General features: G+C 44.2%; 1 protein-coding gene across 3 annotated transcripts; it reads right to left on the reverse strand.

Moving 5' to 3' along the window:
- Positions 1–243: 243 nt before the first annotated feature.
- On the reverse strand, positions 244–21715 carry NDUFB5 (NADH:ubiquinone oxidoreductase subunit B5). Of its 3 annotated transcripts, XM_041002825.1 has the most exons (6): positions 21510–21715; positions 11791–11879; positions 6933–6999; positions 5808–5869; positions 3597–3703; positions 244–420 (listed from the first exon to the last, which is right to left on the reverse strand). In XM_041002825.1, the coding sequence occupies exons 1-6, from the start codon at positions 21631–21633 to the stop codon at positions 300–302; spliced, it is 570 nt and encodes a 189-aa protein (XP_040858759.1). In that variant the 5' UTR covers positions 21634–21715; the 3' UTR covers positions 244–299. The 3 variants fall into 3 exon arrangements, with proteins under 3 accessions (XP_040858759.1, XP_040858760.1, XP_040858761.1); XM_041002826.1 differs by lacking the exon at positions 3597–3703; XM_041002827.1 differs by lacking the exons at positions 6933–6999; positions 11791–11879 and having other exon boundaries at positions 21510–21677.
- Between the last annotated feature and the right edge of the window lie 12 nt (positions 21716–21727).

A 21727-nucleotide genomic window follows, 5' to 3' on the forward strand; every position in this document is an offset into this window, starting at 1 on the left:
TCCAGTTACCAGATCAAGAAAACACTTATTTTTCTAAAGTTACCACAACTTTAGGACTTCACAAATTCCCATTTCTTCAGTTTTACATTTTAAACCTTCTTAAAAGAGAAAGCTGAAACCCCAAAATCAAAAGCCTCAATCTGAGCCAACATTGAGAAACAGAGTGATGGAGGAGAAACAGAGGGATGGAGAAGAAACAGAGGGATGCTCTTTGATTCATCACAGAGCAAAAATATGAAACAATTATATTTATTAATTTATTTTCCATTAAAAGGAATATATTTTGAAGACAAAGATGATCAGTTGTCAGGTGTTGCTTTTGGTGAATGGTCAATGAGTTCCTTATCAATGGTCTCGTACTGATACCAGGGCCCATCTCCTCTCGCACGCATCAGTCTTCGAACTTCCAGCTCCTTTAATCTATAATAAATGCAATAGCAATATAGTGATTGATTTAACAAGAGCACCCATGAGAGTCCTTAATTTTTAATGAATTAACTAGAGCAGCAAAAATACTGAGACAGACACTCCCACAAGCCAGCCTGATACAGGATCTAAAGGGATAGGCCAAACACCTCCCCCGACGGTCTTTCATGGGAACAGTCTTCCATGTAAGCATCTATTCTGCATTTGCAGACAGGCAAACTCGAGACTCAGTTTTGACTTATTATCTTGCTTACGGCATCAGCCGTCCAGTATTTATCATTGCCGCAACACCACTTACATGGATAACCAATTCTCACCTTACAGTCTCTGCTCTTAGTGTGGACACACCACCTTCACCTAAACTGTGACAGTGCTTTACCTTTTGGACACTGGGAGAGACACTCGCAGAATCCTACTGTAACAGCAACATGCTCGGCTAAGTGCCAAGGCATGAAAAGTGGAGGGAGCTCACACACTCCTGGCTGCCTAACACCTAAGCACATAAGACTTCTCAGAGCAGAAATGATATTTTATTCACCTGTATTACACTGTGCTCAGTCAACAACAAGAGTTAACATTCGTAAAGAGTAAGAAAAACAATCATGATTAAACAGCACACTCTCAAACTCAAAAATCTGCTTTAATGTTCTAATCCTCCACAAACTGAGTAATCTCCATGCCATAAAAATGCTTTCCCTCTTCCACATCCACACTTTGCAAAAACTACCACACATTTTTGAAGTAGTTCCTTGTCCCTCAAACTTTTTACTTCCTTTAATGGAACACTTATTAACTTGTTCATGACTGCAAATGTATTCACTTCATTAATCTTATCAGCTCATTACCCCTAGCTAGAAGAGATGCTCTATTTTTGTAATAATGTACCTAAGAAAGTACATTTTGTTTAGAGTTAGTTAGTTGAAAGGCACACACACACACACACACACACACACACACAGACATCATCTACCACTGATTCACTCCCCAGACAAACCAGCCAGGTCCGGACCAGGCCAAAGCCAGGAGCGAGGAACTCCACATGGGTGTCCCAGCTGGGTGGGGTTGCAGCAGAAAATGGCCCAAATGTTTGGGACCCTATAACCAAGAGGGAGACCTGCAAGACGCTCCAGACTCCTGGTTTTGGACCAGCCCAGCTCTAGCTATTGCAGCCATTTGGGGAGTGAACCAGTGGTTTGAAGCTCTCTCAGAGGGAGAGACAGAAATAGATCATCCATCTGCTGGTTCACACCCCCGATGGCTGGAATTGGCAGGCCTGGGCCAGATCCAAACCAGGAGGCAAGAGCTTCATCTAGGTCTCCCCTATGTGGATAGCAGGGGCTCAACTCCTGTAGCCACCTTCTGCTGCTTCTCCCAGCCCATTAGCAGGAAGCTGGGTCAGAAGTGAAACAGCCAAGACTCCAATGTCCACAAAGATGCCAGGGTCACAGGTGGCAGCTCTACCCACTACGCTATAATGCTGGGGAATACCTACCCCTGTTCTACATATTTCTTTATTACTTTAGTCCCCAAAATGCCTGCAGTTCTGGAGCTGGGCTGGGATAAAGCCAAGAGCTAGAAACGCCAGGCCTCTATGTGGGTTTCAGGAACCCTAATACTTGATCATCACTGATGCCTCCCAGGGTCTGCATGAGCAGGAAGCTGGAGTAAAGAGCTGGAGCCAAGAATCACACTCAGGTAATCCTGTGTGAGAAGCTAGCATCTTAATGGGATCTTACACACTAGGTAAAACACCTGCCTCATAGCATACACTTTTTAACATTTACTTATTTCAAAGGCAGAGTAACAGAGAGAAAGAGAGCTCTTCCATCTGCAAATGTCCACAACAGCTGGACTGAGCCAAACTGAGAGACTGGCACTCATGCTGGTCTCCTACATGGATGGCAGAGGCCAAAGTACTTAGGCCAGTACCTGCCACCTTCACATATACATTATCAGGAAGTTGGAATGGAAGCAGAAAAGCTGGGGCTTGACCTAGGGATCTCATACAGTTATACACATTCCATGTGGTGGCTTAACTGTTGTGTCACAAAGCCTGCCCCAACATATACTTTAGAAAAACTGCAAATATTACCCATTCCGTGTTCTTTCCTTTAGGGATAGAAGTTAGGAGTTTTTTGCTTGTTTGTTCTGTTTTGTAATTGTTTAGAATCTCTTACAAATGCAAAATTAAAACATTTTCCAACAATTGTATATGTAAAATGTTTGGTTTGACAAATCTCAGAAAAACAGAAATTAACATGTTACTGCCAGAAAAAAAAAATTGATGTAACTTTCTGGAGAAGAGATTGGCAATATTAATCTGATAGTTAAAACTGTACTCTACATTTTAAAAGCTTTACTGACTTGTTTACTTGAAAGGCAAAATGACAGAGAGATGGAGAGAGAAGCACACAGAGTGAGTGGGAGAGACTTCCTATTTGCTGCCTTCATCTCTCAATAGCTCTAACAGCCAGAATTTGTCCATACCAAAGCTAGAAGTATAAAACTCCATCCAGGTCTCACACAACAACAGGGATCGCAGTATCTGTGCCATCAGACACATGAGCAGGCAGCCGCACTGGGAGCCGAGCATGCTAGGACTCAAACAGCACTCAAATATGGGATGTCAACTGGCAATATAATTCACTAAGCATGCCTAAAAGCATACATCCGTGTCACTATTGGAAATTTATTTTCCAAATTTATTGCATAAGCATGTAAAATTCCTTTACAAAGATATGCACCACAGCATTATATAAACTACAAAAAATAGAAAGTTGCAAAGATGCAAACCAACAGAAGATTAATATAATCTTTAAGCATTATGAAATTTTTATGTACAAAATTTCTCTAGCAACATTCTTCTATACAAGAACTGATTAAGTCAACATCATAGTGGATGAGGTTGGTGTAGCACAAAATAAGTGAGGAAAGCGTAGCCATGCACATAAAAAAAAACAGAATACTTAAAAAATAATTCCTTTTAATCTGACAGGTACTATTTATTATTGTTATCTAATGACAAATTCATACTGACTGTCCAAACTGGCTGTCTCTCTCACCGTCTTCCTTTTACATGGAGCATCCCACAGCTGTAATCATTTCTCTCTTGTGGTTTGCAAGCCTAAGAAAGACTCTTCTTCTTTACCCCACACGTCAGCTTTTCCTACCTTAATTCAGCCTTTTCAGCTTCAATCTGAAGAATGGCCATTGTTCGTTCATAGTTCTTTTCAGGAGCATCAAAGAAAGTACGGGCAATCCATCTTGATATGGGATGCTACAAGACAAAATTTGTTTAAAATTAATCAGTTTGTGAGCTGTACTTTGCTTTTCAAGTTGACTGGCTTTTTGTTTGTTGTTTTAATGAAAGGCAAAGTTACAGAGAAAAGAGGAGGAGGAGAGAGAAACGTAATCTCCCAGCTGTTGGTTCACTCTCCAAATGGCTGTAACCACAGGAGCTGAGCCAATCCAAAGTCAGGAGCCAGGAGCTTCTTCCAGGTCGCACCAGCGGGTGCAGGGACCCAAGGACTTGGGCCATCCTCTGCTACTTTCTCAGGCCATGAATAGGGAGCTGGGGCAGAAACAGAACCAGCATCCACAAGGTAGGCCAGCGACTACAACACTGGCCTCTAAGTTGACTATTTGTTAAAATGATCATCTCAGACAAACCAGTGAAACTTCCTATGTGTCAACTACTGTACACAGTTTTTAAATAACTTAAATTATTACGTAAGTACTATTTTTGTCCTCATTTTAGAGATGAGCAAATTGCACAAAGGAATTCATACATTAAGTAGCAAGCAGCAGTATACGAACTCAAATCAGGTCTGTCCAAAACCCTGCCCTTTCACCTTACATGATATTGAACGTCTGAAATAGCAGGCCCAGGAGTCAAATCCAGCCTTTAGGGCCTGGCGGCGTGGCCTTGCGGCTAAAGTCCTCGCCTTGAATGCACCAAAATCCCATACGGGCGCCGGTTCTAATCCCAGCAGCTCCACTTCCCATCCAGCTCCCTGCTTGTGGCCTGGGAAAGCAGTCGAGGATGTTCCAAAGCTTTGGGACCCTGCACCTGCGTGGGAGACCTGGAAGAAGTTCCTGGATCCTGGCTTAAGATCGGCATAGCATCAGCTGTTACAGCCACTTGGGGAGTGAATCATCGGACGGAAGATCTTCCTCTCTGTCTCTCCTCCTCTCTGTATATCTTAAAAAAAAAAAATCCAGCCTTTAATGATCCCACAATAGAGTTCTTTCTATCAGCAATCAACAATAAACAACTGTGTGGCTTCTCTTTTAGAAAACAAATTAACTTTATTTGAAAAGAAGAGAGAAATCTATCTGCTGGTTCACCCCCCCAATGGAAACAACAGTCAGCTATGGGCCAGGCTGCAGCCAGGAGCTAAGAACTCTACCTAGTTACCTATGTGGGTAATAACAACTCAAGCACTTGGGCTATCACATACCACCTTCCCAGGTGCATTATCAGGAAGCTGGGTCAGAAATGGAGCAGCCAGAACTCAAATCAGCACTCCAATGTCACAGCTGGATACTGTGACACAACACTGGCCCTTTACAGCTCTAAAGATTTAGTACGGAAGCATTTCTTTTCTAAAATATGATAATTCCTTTAGAATTCCTTTTCGAAAATATGGTAATTCCTTTAGATAATTAAAGCATGGTAGATACGTGTTCTATCCAAAGTCATCTCACTATATTTACAAAGACTTAATGTTAACAGTTTTTGGATTTGGTAGCAGTGAGAGTATGGTGTCATGACTGACAGTGCAGGCCATGGAAGACGACATGGTTGAAATACTGGCTCAAAGTCTTGCACAGGTCAATTAGCAGGACTACTATTAGAAATTTATTTTCCAAATATACTGCATAAAAATTCTATGAGAATATTCACCACAGCATCCAATAAACTGCAAAAAAAAAAAAGGCACAAAAATCCATCTTGGAAAGAAACATACTAATAATAGATGTCTTTTAAGCTTCAATTTTCCCATCACTAATGGCAGTACTAATGACATCTTTTACATGGGACAGGTTTGCAAAACGCTCAGCACACTGCCTGCTGCACACCGTGAGCCCGATAAATGACAGCTAGAGTTAGCAATGGTAAAATCCTCCTAATCACATTGAGCTTCGAATAAACCCAAACACATTGCAGAATCATAAAAAAAAAAAACTGTAAAGTTTTAAAAAGCAAAAATAAATGAATAAAACCACCCAAAAGTTACATATGAGAGCAAAAAAAAAAAAAAAAATCATCTACTTGCTATCACAAGTTCAATGGAATTTTCCCATAGTTGCTGAATTAAGACATTAACTAGCACACTGAGAAACAGCTAACGAAGTCATCTGCAGGGGCCCACACACACCTTGTAATACTCCCAGTGCTCCGGGATATAGCCTTCCGGAATTTCTGCTAATTCAGCTTCACCTGACATGAGAAAACAGAGATGTTTAACTTTAGCACAGCAGTATTAACTCTTTGTCAGTAAAGTAAAAAAATCAATGTCTTGGGGTTGCACTTTTTTTCTTAAGACTAGATTGAATATTTTAAAATTCACTTAATCTGGCCGAAATCTATTCATTATGCATATTTCAGACATGTTCTGTATGTTCACCATTATATGAGAACTTACTATACTGCTATTATATAATAAGATATAGAAGATCACAAGATTCACAAAAGACATATCCTTCCTGCTGGGTTTCCCAGTATCTACCAGATAAAATATTTCAGGATTTAAGAAGCTAGAAATAGTTTAAACATAATTTCCCATGAATATGTAATGCTGTCATTTATATTTGATTCCTTTTTAATTTTTAGATTTACTTCTTTTTATTTGAAAGACAGATATTACAGAGAAAAGAGACAAAAAGAGGTCTTCCATCTACTGGCTTACTCCCCAAATGGCAGCAATAGCCAGAGATGGGCTGATCCAAAGCCAGGAACCAGGAGTTTCTTTCCGGGTCTCCCACGTGAGTGCAGGAGCCCAAGGACTTGAGCCATCCTCCACTGCTTTCTCGGGTCATAAGCAGGGAGCTGGATGAAAAGTGGAGTAGCAGGGACTATAACCAGCACCCATATGTCTTAGGGCACTATAGGCCGAGGATTAGCCTGCTCCCACACCAGTCCCTAATTCATTCTTTTTAAAACATACAGTTTCTCATGTTCCAGGATAGACTTAAAGAAAACAAACAAAAAAAGCCTGCCTCCTGTCTCTTTCTACTTCCCTTATTCAGAACTGTCAAAGCTGATTTCGGGAAATAAGCTTTGGTAACCCTAAAGAATTTTTCAAGAAAAAAAGAAAAGATATTAAAAAAAAGTATACACTATTTTAGATTAAGGTTTGTTATCTTTAAAATACTTTTTCAAGCATATGCTTATTTTATAAAAGAATTTTTCAGCACAACATCCATAATTTAAAAATTCATGCACATATATTTTAAAATATTCAATTTGATGGGGCAGGGGTAGTGTAGGGAAGGGGACTTACCAATGAATATATTCACCAGGGTGATGCCAATTGCTACAGGAATCCCAGTCAATAAAATGTAAAATTTCTGGCAAGATAAAAAATAAAAAAGTTTTTTTAATGACTATTTCCTGTCTCCACTTTAATAGCATCCTCATTATGATATCCTTATACTCTTAAAATAAGCTTGCCAAGTCAGAGATAAAGTATCAAATCACCAACTTCCATGATTTTTCTTTTTGTTTTAGATTTCTGTGTTCAGCACTAAGAATAAAACTGGACTTTGCAGTCAATCACGTACCATGACCAAGTTAAGCGCATAGTAGACTCTGCTTTTGATAGTGCAAAACATGATGGTCATGAAACATTCATCAATTTAAATAAAACCAAGGCTTTATTTGCTTTAAATAAATGAAAAAATTGTTACAATTATTTAGACAGGCATAAATTTGAGAAGACATTTCTGAGATGGAGACTATTCTCCACAAAGAGAAAAGAAAAAAAAGAACAAATTTTCTAAGTATCATTCAACAGAAATTTAACTTTTTCATTTTCCAGCTTGAGCAAAATGCAGCCCAATCAGGCAGGAGAAGATGGATACTAACAGGGGAGCTTTGCAGAGCCGGAGCCACCCATACCTTCCTTCCTCCTTTGGAACTGACAGCAGCTTCGCTCTCTTCTTTGAGTTCTGGGGTCTGGGGTCTCACGCTGGGGGCTGTCAGAGTGGGCCAGGGACTGCACACATGTTTCAGTCTCAAGGGCAGGTGGGGAGGGGAGAGGGAACGGTCCCAGGCTAGCACGGTGTGCGCATGGGCTATGCCTGGGGTCTTCCACATGCACTTGTGTCCCAGGCCCGCATATGTGCCAGAGGATCAGGTCTAGGAACCCATCTATGATCTTGGGTCTCTAGTGGGCAGGCAGAGCTCCAGACCAGCATGCCACTCCTCCAGAAGACTGGGCTGGGGAACCCATTTGCTCCCCAGCACAAGGACTATGGACTGCTCTGGGAAGGGGTTATAGGGATGTGAGTATGTTTCAGGTGAGAAATGACTTCTGGGCGATTTCTACTGACAAGGTCACTGTAGTTGGAGGTAAGCAAGGGGGCTGAGATTGAGTGGGTCTGGAAGGGGGAAGCCGGAGGACCTCTCTGAGTCAGACTGACATACCTGCCGCCCAAGTAAGAGACCAAAGTCGGGCTAGTTAACGTCAACCACCACCAACCAGTGCACACAAAAGCTAGGGCTGGCAAGGCTAGACCACAGTACCCTCCAGGGAGTGTCAAAACAGGGGATGGGTCAGGTTAGGCTGGGCAACGATACTAACCAGCATGTGAGAAAATGGAGTCTGTGGGGGACATGTGGGTCCATCACTGTGGAACTGCAATTTCTGCTGGTTTGCTTAAGAGCCAGGGTTGTGATAAGCTGAGCTAGGCATAACCATGGGACTCTTGGACATTCATGGGTACCAAGGTTGGGAACAGTTGGTGTGGTCCAGGCTGCAGCATTCACAGGCATACCCAAGAATAGGGTGTGGGGTGGGCCAGACCTCAACATCTACCAACCCATAGGAGGGCCAGGAGGCAGACTATGCCGGTATAGGTCTAATACCCATTAAAACATGTGAGATCTGGGTCTGGGAGTGGGCCTGTTGGGAGAACTTGGGAAACTCCCTTGGTGGGCCATAGCTCCCACTGGTGAGCATGTGATTCAGGCCTAGGTGTTGGTCAGGTCAGGTAAGGAAGCTCCAGTTGTCAGCAAGTATGTGGCTTGGTTCTGGAGGGTAGGCAGACCAGACAGGGTTGGGTCAACCTTAACTCACTAGCATGTGCAAGAGCCAGGTTGGAGTGTGGGTCATGCTGAGCTAGGCTTTCACAACTACTGGTTTGCATGAGACAGGAATGGGAACAGACTGTGCAGGACTAGGTGGCAGCACCTGCCAGCAAGAATTGGGACTGGGGGCAGGCCAGGACAGGCCAGGCTGTAGCATCTGATGGCAAAGGCCAGAAAAGGATGGGCTATGCCAAACTGGGTCAGAGCAACCAATGGCATACACAAGATTTGTGGCTGGGAACAAACCTGGTTGGGGAGCTAATTGGACGCCCTGACTGGATTGTGGTTCCCACTGGTGAGTGTGAGAGTCAGAATGGGGGTCAGCAATCTGGGCTGGATATGACTGCAGTGTCCCTCAACATGGGTGTGAACTGGGTCTGGAATGTGCCAGATTGGGCTAGACTCCAGCACCCATGGTGCTCATGAGAGAAAAAGAGGATGTAAGACAGGCTGGGCTCAGTCTCCATACCAGCTGAACCATGCAAGAGCTTTGTCTGGACGTGTAGCAGGTATGGCTGGGCTGCAGCACTCAACAGTAAGACCCAGAATGGGTGTGGACCAGTTGGGCAAGGACACTGTTCTTGCAGGACAGGAGGTGGACTAAGTCAGGCAGGGCCAAGGCCCCACTAGTGTGTGCAAGCTCTGCCATGGGAAGGAGGCCTGATAGAGGAACTTGGTGAACTCCTCTGTCAGGACACACTGCCTACAGGTGAGTGCAAGAATAAAGGCTGGGAACAGCCCAGATCATGCCAGGTAACATCTTCACTGGCACATGTGTGGGTTAGGTTGGGGGTGGGGAAGGCTGGGTCAATTCATAACACCCAGTGGCAGATGTAAGAAACAAGATGGACAGTGTAGCTTGGGCCACACCACCATCCTGTTCACATTAGGATTGGAACTTGGGGCTGGCTAGGTTAAGCTAGGCCTCAGCACCTATCAGTACGAGCTGGAACCAAGGGAAGACCAGGCCAGGCCAAGCTACAGCACCCGCCAGCAAATCCTGAGGTGAAGTGGACCATGCCAGACTGGGCCACAGCACCCACCAGTACACATGAAACATGGAGGAGGAAGGATGTGTGAGCCGAGCAGAGCAGATGCAGAAGGCTCTGCTGCTGGGCCACTGTTCCACTGCTGAGTGGGAGACCTAGGACTAGGAGCAGACCAGGTTGGTCAGAGTTGCAGCACCTGTTGGTCTGCAAGTAAATTGGATTAGGGAGAGAGCCAGACTGGGCTAAACAACTGTATTGGTACATGCATGAGCCAGAGTAAATGCAGTCTAGTCGGGCTTAGCCACAGCATCAGCTGGAAAGTGGCAGGACTGGGGCAAATCCTGTAAAGCTAGACTGTAGAAGCACATGGAAAATGCAAGATCCAGGACTGGGAGTGAGCCTAGTAGGGAAACTATGAGCACCTGATGGGCTGCAACTCCCACTGAAGAGCATGAGAACCAGGGCAAGGGGCAGACCTGGCTATACAGGCAATGGAACCACTGACATGAGTGTAGACTGGATAGTGGGGTTGGTTGGTTTGAGCTGGGCTTCAACACCCACTGACATGTACGAGACCTGAATGGGATGTGGGACAGACTGGACCAGTTTGCTGCACATACTGGCAAGCACAGGCACAAGGGCTGGGGTGAGTCTAGTGGGGATTACTGGGGCTCGCTCCAACTAGGTTGCAGCTCCTGCCTGTGTACTTGAGGGCTGAGTGTGTGGTGGGCAGGGTTTAGCTAGGCTGCAGCATCCCTTGGTTTACATAAAAGACAGGGCTGAAGATAGAACTGACCCAGCTACTGCAACTACCAGTGTGTGCATAGGCTGATATGGATGACCAACAGAGCCAGACTCCAAACTAGCAAGCACATACAAGTCAGATCTAGAATCACTTCAGACAAGGCTTCTTTGGGGATCCCCCCAAACTGAACTGCTGGACTAAGAATTCCAACCATGTGGAGAATCGCAAGATTTGTGGTCTGACCATGGAGTGCATGTGTCAGAACTGGTCCTACCCAGTGGCTTAGATGGAGCAGTGGATGGCATACCCAGATGCACATGGAGGATATGGCAGTCCATTGGAGCCTGCAAAGGACATCTGATTCCCTGGTACCATAGCAGAGCAAGAATTGGTCAACTCTCCCAGCCAAGCATTGACAGCAAATATCTGCTTGAATGGAGACTCTAAGGTGGACTATATCAGCCATTGGACCTTCGGAGGATTTCCTCACCCTTGGATCAACGATATCGACAGCAATCTAGAACTATCAAAACCCCCTGAGCAGAACCCTTGCAGCATGCTCCACATTGGGGACACTGGAGTGACATCGGGTGGCCCTTCCCCATCACTGAGTACTGAGGCAACTGGATGCGGCTTCTCCTCTTCTTACCCCATTTCCCCGACACAGGACGAAGAAAATTAAAATTTGGAAACAATGCTCTCATCTACTTTCCTTTAATCCTTAGCCCTTTCCACTCTAATCAACTATGTAAACATCATCAAAAAACAAACAAACGGTTGGTTACTCCTGTCTAAAGTCAGAGACAAAGACAGAGTCTAGAGACCCTTCTGCTCGCAGGGCCTGCAAAGTGACCCGAGAGCTACAAGACTATCCAAATACACTCAGCAACCTAAAAAAGCTGTATCAGTTTTATTCTTGCTACATTAGAATCATACTATAGGGTTGTGTTATTCTTAGAAATCAATGTTCCCAAACAATACATGGATTTAAAAAAATCATATCCTAAAGTAGGAAAGCTCATTTACAGAAACATTACAATAATTTTTTTGGGTAACTTCAAGAATATTTTAGTAATATAAATAATTATCCCACATTAATCAATTTTCAGTTTTTTTTTCTTTGACTCAATGGAAGGAACACACTGTATTTTAAAACTGTAATTCTGACAAGAAAAGAATGGCTCAAGTTTTACCTCTGACTGGGATAAATCCTCTTTCTGAAGGAATAAGGTTCACTAATTTAAAAGACCAGGAACACACCGTATTGTACAATCTCAGTATCTTCTGAGGAAAGTTACAGATAAAACTGAACTCACCAATAACTTCAGGAAACGCTGGTCATAGAATCTCGAAGGTCTGATGACAAATAGTCTTTTCCCATGATCTCCACTGTGCCGAACAGGAGCTAGAAATAGTACAAGGTTCATACAAGCACACTGTTATATTTCTAGATAAAACCGAATTATTAGGAATATATACATGCGAAAATGTTTAACAGAAGATTTGAAAACTACATTTTAAGTTTGTATACTGTTTAACAAATTATGTCATTTTACACGGTGAGGCAAGACTTACTGCAAAACAGACAGGAAGGATCAGCAGCATTTACTCAACATATATCCAACAGGAATTCAAACTTCTTATAGAACACACTCTAAAAACCTGGATAACATCATTTTTTGGTAAATAATTTCTGCTTCCATCTATTCCCTCTAAGTGTGCTCCCCACCCCGATGGAATATAACCAAGCCTTGCTGTAGATCAAAGGCAAATTTCATTCCTGGCCCCTCTTCCTCCACTCATCTCTCTTCTGCAGGGTCTGGGAAACACAGTCCTGGCATTCCAGGCTCTCTGCACTGGGAGCAGGCAAGGCTGTTAGTGAGACACCGGAGATTGTGATGTTTCCATTTGCACCGAAGGAAAATTCTGCACCTGCATCAGTGCAGAGTGAACAAGTTTAATTTCCCATCCTGAGGACATGAAGCCTTTGTTCATGCTTACTGCCTTCCTGGTCCAGCAGGCATCTCACCCTCCAAAGAGCCGACATTCTGCCCAGAGAGATGAGGTTCCCCAACACCTGAGCTGCCACACATTCCAAGGAGTACATCTGCTTCCACTAGAGTCACTTTGGTTAACCGTGAATGTCGTGGAGGCAGAAACCCCCTGGTGCAGCAGCTTGCAATGAATTCAGGTTAAAATTGATGATAACACGGGATCCCCCAAGGCTTTCACACACATTTACAAAAGACTGAATGTAAAAGAATCAACTATAAGAAAGCAGGTGGAAAGCACTGCCTGGACCTGCCAAAAATTTAGCTGTTTACAAAAAAGCCAAAAGCCATTTCAGTCTTAATTTGATGTACCAAAGGTACAGGATCACAGCAGGAACAATCCTCTCCTCGCCTACAATCCTCTCCTCACATCTATGGAATCATGTCTACTCCAGAGAATACTCTTAGAGGAACAACCAGGAACTTGTCCCAACTCGGGAATCCAGGTCTACCAACAAGAAGGAAACAGGCCTGTGCTTGGCCCCTGCCACCCCCATGCAGTCCCCCAGTCCGCATGGCCCAGACCTGGGCTTTGGAGAGTAAATCAGAAGATGGAAGATCTATTTTTCTCTGTGTGTATCTCTCTCTGTCTCTCTGCCTTTCAAACACTATTTACACAAGGAAAATGTAATACAAAGAATTATGGAAGAATGGTTCGCATGGATGCATTCTAGCAATGTTAATTAACACAGAAATGTGAACTGTTTGCTCTGCCTTTAGATGTAACTAATCAATTATTACACAATGATTTACGTGTCAGGCATGATAGCTCAATGCCTTCCAAGTGCTGGGATCCCATATGGGCACAGCTTCCTGCTTGTGGCCTGGGAAAACACTAGAGAACAGCCCAAAGACTTAGGACCCTGGACCCACATGGGAGACCCAGAAGCTCCTGGCTCCTGGCTTTGGATCAGCTCAGCTCCAACCATTGAGGCCAGCTGAGGAGTGAGCCAGCAGATGGAAGATCTTTCTGTCTCTACTTCTCTCTGTAATCTGCCTTTGCAACAGAAACAAATAAATCTTTTTTTTTAAAAAAATGCAAATAGCCTCAAGAAAGTCACTTAGTCTTTAATAATAGTGGATTTTGCGAGGATTGAAAATCTAACATAAGAGAGAATCAAGATGGAGGAATAAGGTAAGGACACATTTAAACGGACGGAGAAACATTTAATCAGGACGAAGCAGAGAGGACATATTTCAGGAAATAGGAAAGGACAGAACAATAGCAGAGGGTTACCTGGAGACTGACAGACACAGGAAAGCAGCGGACATAACAGTGTGGTGTTGCAGTGACTGATACTCCAGCGGCATTCTGCTAACGGCGGTCTGAACTCCACCAGCAACCAGGTGGGAAGGGACTTTCACTAGGAGCTTGGGAGGTGCACCCAGACAAAGAACTGTCCGTCCTGCTGGTCCGTTTGACTTGACCAGGAGCAGAGACAGAGCAGCAGATCTCAGATGGGCAGTGTGAGAACAGAGTGGATTTCATAACCCAGTCGGCCCCCTAGAGCTGAATTGGGCGCCATTTTGCATAAGGTGGAAAGGGCAAGGGAAAGGATGGAGCATGCTCTGAGCTGGGAGTAAGCTCATTTCAGACTTGGTGAACTGCAACGGCATGGCATTCTATGGGTTTCACCCGGGGCAGGTCTGGGTAGCCCTAAGATCTGACGGCCAGCAGATCCATAACTGTAGTGGTGGTACGTCAGGCGTCATTTTGCGCACTGTGGCAATAGCTTTGAGATTGCAGGGGACAACAGTGAACTGCACATGTGCTGAGCTCGCGAAAACTCACTGAGGTCACACAGGAAAATAATACCGCCTGCGGCTTCGTACAGGTCAAAATAGATTCGTGTGGCACCCAGACCTAACGTCCAACAGGTTCTGACAAGATCAGTGCCACCAACAACCTAACTAGACAGGACACCTGGTGTCTCTCTAATCCTGGGACCTGCTCCAACCGGAAGTGGAACAGAGGTTGCAGAGACAACAGTGCAGCCTCAGCACGGTATCACAGGAGGTAGAGAGTGGTGAGCCAAGAGCTGGGGCTGTGGAGGCCACAGTAGAAATCTAACATAAGAACCCAGACCTGGAACTCGCTGGAGGTTGTGACACAATTGGCTGCAAGCAACAAGTTGTCTACCAATCACAATAAGTAAAATCACATTGTAGACCTGTGGGTCACACAGCTTAGAAACCTACCCCAAGAAGAAGACTCTGCTAACCAGAAGTACAATGATCAAGAGCAAAAGAGACAGTGGCACAATGAATATTACTGCAGACTCCCCTGCAAAGGAGCAAAACCCTATGCCAACCTCAGACTTAACTGCGGAAGACATCGAGAAAATGGGGGACACAGAATCCAGGGACACAGAATCCGTAAGACTCATTTTAAAGATTCTGATCAAAAATGAAAAGCTCATGCAAGAGTTCAAAGGATTTAAGGAAGCAATAAAGCAAATCAAGGCTGGTATATCAGAAATTAAGAATACAGTAGAGCAAATAAAAAGTACATTGGAGAGTCTCCAAAATAGAATGAAGTAAGCAGAAGAAACAATCTTAGAATTGGAAGATATCTCCTGTCACCAGGGGGATGCAAACAAAAAGCTGGAAGTAGAGCTGGATCAGGCCAAAAAAAGTATTCAAGAATTGAAAGACGGGCCCGGCAGTGTGGCCTAGCAGCTAAAGTCCTCACCTAGAACGTGCCAGGATCCCATATGGGCGCCGGTTCTAATCCCAGCAGCTCCACTACCCATCCAGCTCGCTGCTTGTGACCTGGGAAAGCAGTCGAGGACGCTCCAAAGCTTTGGGACCCTGCACCCATGTGGGACTCGGAAGAAGTTGCTGGATCCTGGCTTCCGATGCCATTGTGCTCACTTGGGGAGTGAATCATCAGACGGAAGATCTTCCTCTCTGTCTCTCCTCCTCTCTGTATATCTGACTTTCCAATAAATAAATAAATCTTTAAAAAAAAAAAAGAATTGAAAGACACTATTAAGAGGCCAAATATAAGAGTTATGGGAGTTCCAGAAGGTACAGAAAGAGAAGCTGAGTTTGCAAATGTATTTAATGAAATAATCAAGGAAAATTTCCCTAATATGGAGAAAGAATTGGGAAACAAGATCCAGGAGGGAAGCAGAACTCCCAACAGGCTTAATCAAAAGTGATCTTCACCAAAACACATGATCATCAAGCTCTCTTCAATTGAACATAAGGAAAAGATCCTTAAATGTGCACATGAAAAAAATCAACTGGCAGATAAAGGAATGCGAATTAAGCTCACAGGAGATCTCTCACCGGAAACTCTAAGGCAAGAAGAGAATGGAGTGACATATTCCAGATTCTAAAAGAAAAGATTTGTCGGCCTAGGATAACCCCGCAAAACTTTCTTTCATCTTTGAAAATGAAATAAAATTCTTCCACAAAAAAGAAAAGCTAAAAGAATTTGCCTCTTTCAAACCTGTCCTACAAATGATACTTCAAGATGTTCTCTTGACAGAGAAGAGGAATAGCACCTACCAAAACCAAAGGCAAAAGGAGAAGAACATCCCAGTAAAATGACAACAGAAGACTAAACCAATGAACAACCCATTCCTAAAATGACAAAACCAAAGTACCACCCATGTATATTTAACTCTTAATGTAAATGGCTTAAGCTCAATCAAAGGTCATAGATTAGTAGACTGGATTAAAAAACAAAACCCATCTGTTTATTATCTGGAGGAGACACACTTCAACAAAGATCAGCAGAAACTATATCACATGGGTTTTGTTGTTTTCATCTCTTCAAAACACTTTTTTCTGATTAAATCGTTCAATGACTCTTGGATCATGCAATGGCATCATTTTCTTCAAGAAGGTTCTTGATTTTCATTTCTTCAGCTACATGTTAGTCATTCAATAGCATGTTGTTTAACTTCTTGGTGTTGCTAATTTCTTTTTTCTCCCTGATGTAGATTTTGTTTTTTTTTTTAAAGATTTATTTTTATTATTTTTTCATTGGAAAGGCGGATATACAGAGAGGAGAGACAGAGAGGAAGATCTTCCATCCAATGATTCACTCCCCAAGTGAGCACAATGGCCGATACTATGCCGATCTGAAGCCAGGAGCCTCTTCCGGGTCTCTGACACTGGTGCAGGGTCCCAAAGCTTTGGGCCGTCCTCGACTGCTTTCCCAGGCCACAGGCAGGGAGCTGGAAGGGAAGCGGGGCTGCTGGGATTAGAACCGGCGCCCATATGGGCTCCCAGGCGTGCAAGGCGAGGACCTTTAACCACTTGCGCCACCGCGCCGGGCCCTAGATTTTGTTTTCTGGCTCTTCATTTTTTTTTTTAAGATTTATTTTTATTATTTTTTTTTTATTGGAAAGGCGGATATACAGAGAGGAGAGACAGAGAGGAAGATCTTCCATCCGATGATTCACTCCCCAAGTGAGCACAACGGGCCGATACTATGCCGAACCAAAGCCAGGAGCCTCTTCTGGGTCTCCCACGCGGGTGCAGGGTCCCAAAGCTTTGGGCCGTCCTCAACTGCTTTCCCAGGCCACAGGCAGGGAGCTGGAAGGGAAGCGGGGCTGCCGGGATTAGAACCGACGCCAATATGGGCTCCCGGGTGTGCAAGGCGAGGACTTTAACCACTTGCGCCACCGCGCCGGGCCCTGTGGCTCTTCATTTAAGGGAATGTATAGTAGCTGTATAATGGAGACTGTCATATCTAGTTATATGTCTTTTAACTTCATGGCATTGTATATTTCTATTTTTCTTTCTATTCTTAATTTTGTATCATGACTTTTCATTTAAGGGGATGTACAGTAGTTATGTAATGGAGACTAACAACCAGATGTGAGGATGCAGTGTGGTATGCATTTCTGTTTCCAGACAAAGATGGACTTACAATGAAACTGTTTACTATATCTTGACAATAGGATTCTGGACTCTCTGCCATTGTCCATGCCCGCAATGATGGACATATGACTGAGTATGAAGAACTATATGCTAGTAATGATATAAAGGAACTAGGTGGAGGGGAGGGAATTGGGGAGGGGATAAGGGAATATGGAACTGTATCGTAAAATGATAGTAATAATAAAATAAAATAAATAAAAACAAACAAAAAGAAAACCTAACATAAGATCTTTCTTTGCTTCAAAGATTAAAAATAGAAAATGGATCATTTCTTTTCTTTCATCCCCAAGTAAAGACACCATCATGCAATCATCCAGGCTAAACTTCTCAATCGTCTACCTGGCACCTACCTCTCTCTCAATCATCATTTTGTCAAGGCCTCTTTGTTCTAAGATCCAAACCTTTCAATGCCTTCTCTACAAGTCTAACCAATCCACAGTCCAGGAAGTCATCCAGTATTCAACACAAGCTTGTAAACCCAAAATTCAGAATCACTCCTCTGTTACGAAGAGCACCTTTCCCTATGAAATAAAATGCACATATTCTGGCTTCATAGTCCTACAACAACCCACCCCTCTAACGTGGTCTCAACCTTCTGTTTCGAGCCTTCCTTCTCAAAATCAACCTATCAAAAGCCTTATACAAAGACTTATTAGAGAACTCCTTCTTTATCTCCCTTCCCATTTTATTTGTTAAAATTATCGCCGTAACCTAGTTAAAAATGCTGCAGATGATCCATGTTCTGAATTAAAACTACGGTACCTTAACATTCTCATTTTTTTAACAATGAAAAGTGCACATCAGTCTTCAACTTTTTTTAAAGATCTATTTATTTTTATTGCAAAATCAGATACATAGAGCTAGGAAGATCTTCCATCCGATGACTCATTCTCCAAGTGACCACAATGGCTGGAGCTGTACCAATCCAAAGCCAGGAGTCTCTTCTGGGTCTCCCACACAGATGCAGGGTCCCAAGGCTTTGGGATGTCCTCAGCTGTTTTCCCAGGCCACAGGCAGGGAGTCGGATGGGACGCGAGGCTGCTAGGATTAGAATCAGCGCCCATATGGGATCCCAGCCCATTCAAGGTGAGGATTTTAGCTGCTAGGCCCTCAACTTTATTTTTTTAAGAAGCAGACAGAGAACCCATCACTATTTTGCTCCCTAAATGTCTACAACTCAAAAGCAGGGAGCTGGGAACTCAATTCAGCCATCACCTGCCTCCAGGATAACCATCAGCAGAAAACTGGCATCGGGAGCAGAGCTAGGACTCGAATTCAGCATTTGGACATGGGATTACAGTCATTCCTAGCACCAACCTAATCAATGCACCAAATACCTTCCCTGGGTGTTCAGCCTGTAATCATTGTTCCTTATAGCTAAGGAGAGAAGTGCAGCTCCTTGCCTCTCAGGCCTGCTAGTTGCAGGCCAACTTCAGGATCCTGGCCTGACCCTGGCTGACGCAGGCATGTGGGGAGAGAAACAGAGGGAAGATCTCCATCTACCTTTCAACTAAAAATGAAAAGAAGAAAAAAGATCCCACAAACAGGGTTAAAAGGGCAACACACAGACTGGGAAGATGAACGACACTATTTCAAGGAGGTTAGTTCAAGCCCGTGGATCCTGAGACCTACAGGAGCTCCTAGAGCTCATTCTCCCAGGACACCAAGAGATGTCGGCATACATACAATGAAACATTATTATCAAGTCTTAAAAAGAAAAGAATTTCTCACTTATGCCTCATGGGTGAAACTTGTTGATGCCGAGTAAAATCAGCCAGCTACTAAAAGACAAGCACTGTCTGATTTTACTTCAGAGGCATTGAGAGTAGGCAGTATCATAGACAGATGACAGAATGGTGGAAAGGCCTGAGCAATGAATGGAGTTTGTGGTCTGCTGTTTTTCTGTAAACTAAAAAGAGTTACACAGGTAGATGATGGTGATACCACTGATCAGTACATTCAACGAGTTACAGCAGTAAATCTTATGCTCTAATGTGCTGCAAATTCTTTTAAAAAGCTAGAGCCAGATACTGTAAGTTTTCCCATTTATAGTCTTCATAACTACTTTGCAACATACACTAAAATTATCTGTTTTAAAGATATGGGACAAGGTGTTTGGCCCAGCAGTTAATACATTGGTAAAAATGTGCCCACATGGAGGGGCTGGAGCCACAGCAGAGCAAGCTAAGCTTCCACCTGCAGTACCAGCATGCCATAAGCTGCCCCACTTCCCATCCAGCTCCCTGCTTGTGGCCTGAGAAAGCAGTGGAGGACGGCCCAGTGCCTTGGGACTCTGTTTCTTGGCTTTAGCTCGGGTCAGCTCCGGCTGTAGGGGCCATTTGCAGAGTGAAGCAGCGGATGAAAGATCTCTCTCTCTCTGTAACTCAGCCTTTCAAGTAAAAATAAATAAATCTTAACAACAGCAAAGATGCCCCCTTGGATACCAACAGCTTATACGGAAGTGGTAAGGATGGAGTCCAGGATCCACTTCTATTCCCACTTCCTGCTAACACTTCTCTGGAGGCTGAAGGTGCTGGCTTCAAGTTGGCCAGCTGCATAGCAGATTGGATTCCTGGCTGCTGGCTTCATACTGCCATAGTCCTGGTTACTGCAGGCATTTGGGGAGTGAACCAATAGACAGCAGCTACTTTTTGTTAGGATTTTTAAATAAAGATTTATTTTATTTTTATTGTAAAGGTAGATTTACAAAGAAAAGGAGACGCAGAAAGATCTGCCATTCACTGGTTCAGTTTCCAAATGGCCCCAATGGCAAGGCCTGAGCTGCCAAAGCCAGGAGCTGCTTCTCGGTCTCCCACATAGGTACAGGGTCCCAAGGCCATTAGTCATCCTCTACTGCTTTCCCAGGCCACAAGCAGGGAACTGGTGGGTAAGCATAGCAGCGGGGACACAAACCAGCCCCCACGTGGGACCCCAGCACATGCAAGGCAAGGACTTTAGCCACCAGGCTACTACAACGGACCCCTACTGCTTGTTGAGATATACCACTATTCAATATGCATAGTTCCTAGGAACCGTTCTGTTCCCACTACAAAGTGCTCAGTCTCCTTCCAGAGCTCCCAGAAGAGGGAACAGTGCAGAAAGAACTGAGGGTAAAATTTTCCCTTGGTTTATTTTTAGTTCGAATCTCTTTAATACTACATGAGAGAACATCCTAAGTTTTTGCATTTGAACATTTGGAGACAACGGTTATCAGAAACAGCTCTGAAGGGGATATAAATCAAAGATCACAGAGTTTCGGCATAAGGTCAAGTTCCTGCTAGAAATCTAATGAAGACCATCATGTTTTCAACAAATGTCCATGTGTATTGATTGCCTCGATGTGTGAAATGGCACCAGATTAAACTAAAGAAAAAAAGGGAGGTCAAACAGGACAACATTTTGAGGTCAGATTTTTTTCGGGTTCATGGCAAAAGTTTTTCATTCTTTAGTAGCATGAGACTTCACACCCCTAGAATGCATCCCAAGGTCCCTAATAGGGGTCAGTTCAGTCCTCGTAGGGTCTACAGCATGGCCTCCCTGTGACCCCAGCACTTGCTCCATCTTGCACCCCTTCCTAAGGTACGAAAAATAACATTCTGTGATTGCCTTGACATAAAACAAACATCAGCCAAGCTGGAATCATTATCACGTACTCAGTAACATTAGAATCTTTAGTAGTAGCAGTACTAGCAGAGGAAGAAGAAATAGAACAAGAAGAAGAAAGAATATTAAGTTTCGTGGACCCCTGCAGCCACCACGGCCTCTACAGGCACCGTTTGTCTGCTGTCCGTGGTGGCTAGCAGCTTGTCCTCGGCCACATCGCTCCCGGCCGTGGACTAGACACCATCCCGGGTCTCACCTCTGTGCCTTTCACCGGCTGGAAGGCGCAATGGCAGCGCGTGTAACAACATGCTGCCTTGCAGTTTAAGCGAAATCAGGAGCCCCTCACAGCGTGCGTGTTGCCTCGCTCCTCACTAGGCTACAATTATTCCCTGGTCCCCCGGATCCCACCAAGGTCACCCGGGAAGAGTCCGCCCGCGCCCCGCAACGCCCCGCGCGCCCTTTCTCCCAAGCTCAGCACCCACCGACAGCTTTTGGCAAGCCGCGAGTGAGGAAGCCTCCGCATCCGAGTCGAGGGCCAAGGCGGCGACCACACAGAGCTGCGACCGCGGTGACCGAAGCCCGCTGCAACAAACTCATCGCCGCCATGGTTACGACGGGCAAAGGAAGGAAGCCGGGAGACTAACGGGAGCCGAGGGAACCAATGTACCCGGAAGGGCAAAAGTGCAAGATGGCCATATTG

Source organism: Ochotona curzoniae, unplaced genomic scaffold (genome assembly GCF_017591425.1).
Source record: "Ochotona curzoniae isolate NIBS_2020 unplaced genomic scaffold, NIBS_Ocur_1.0 scaffold_2587, whole genome shotgun sequence".
NCBI lineage: Eukaryota > Metazoa > Chordata > Mammalia > Lagomorpha > Ochotonidae > Ochotona > Ochotona curzoniae.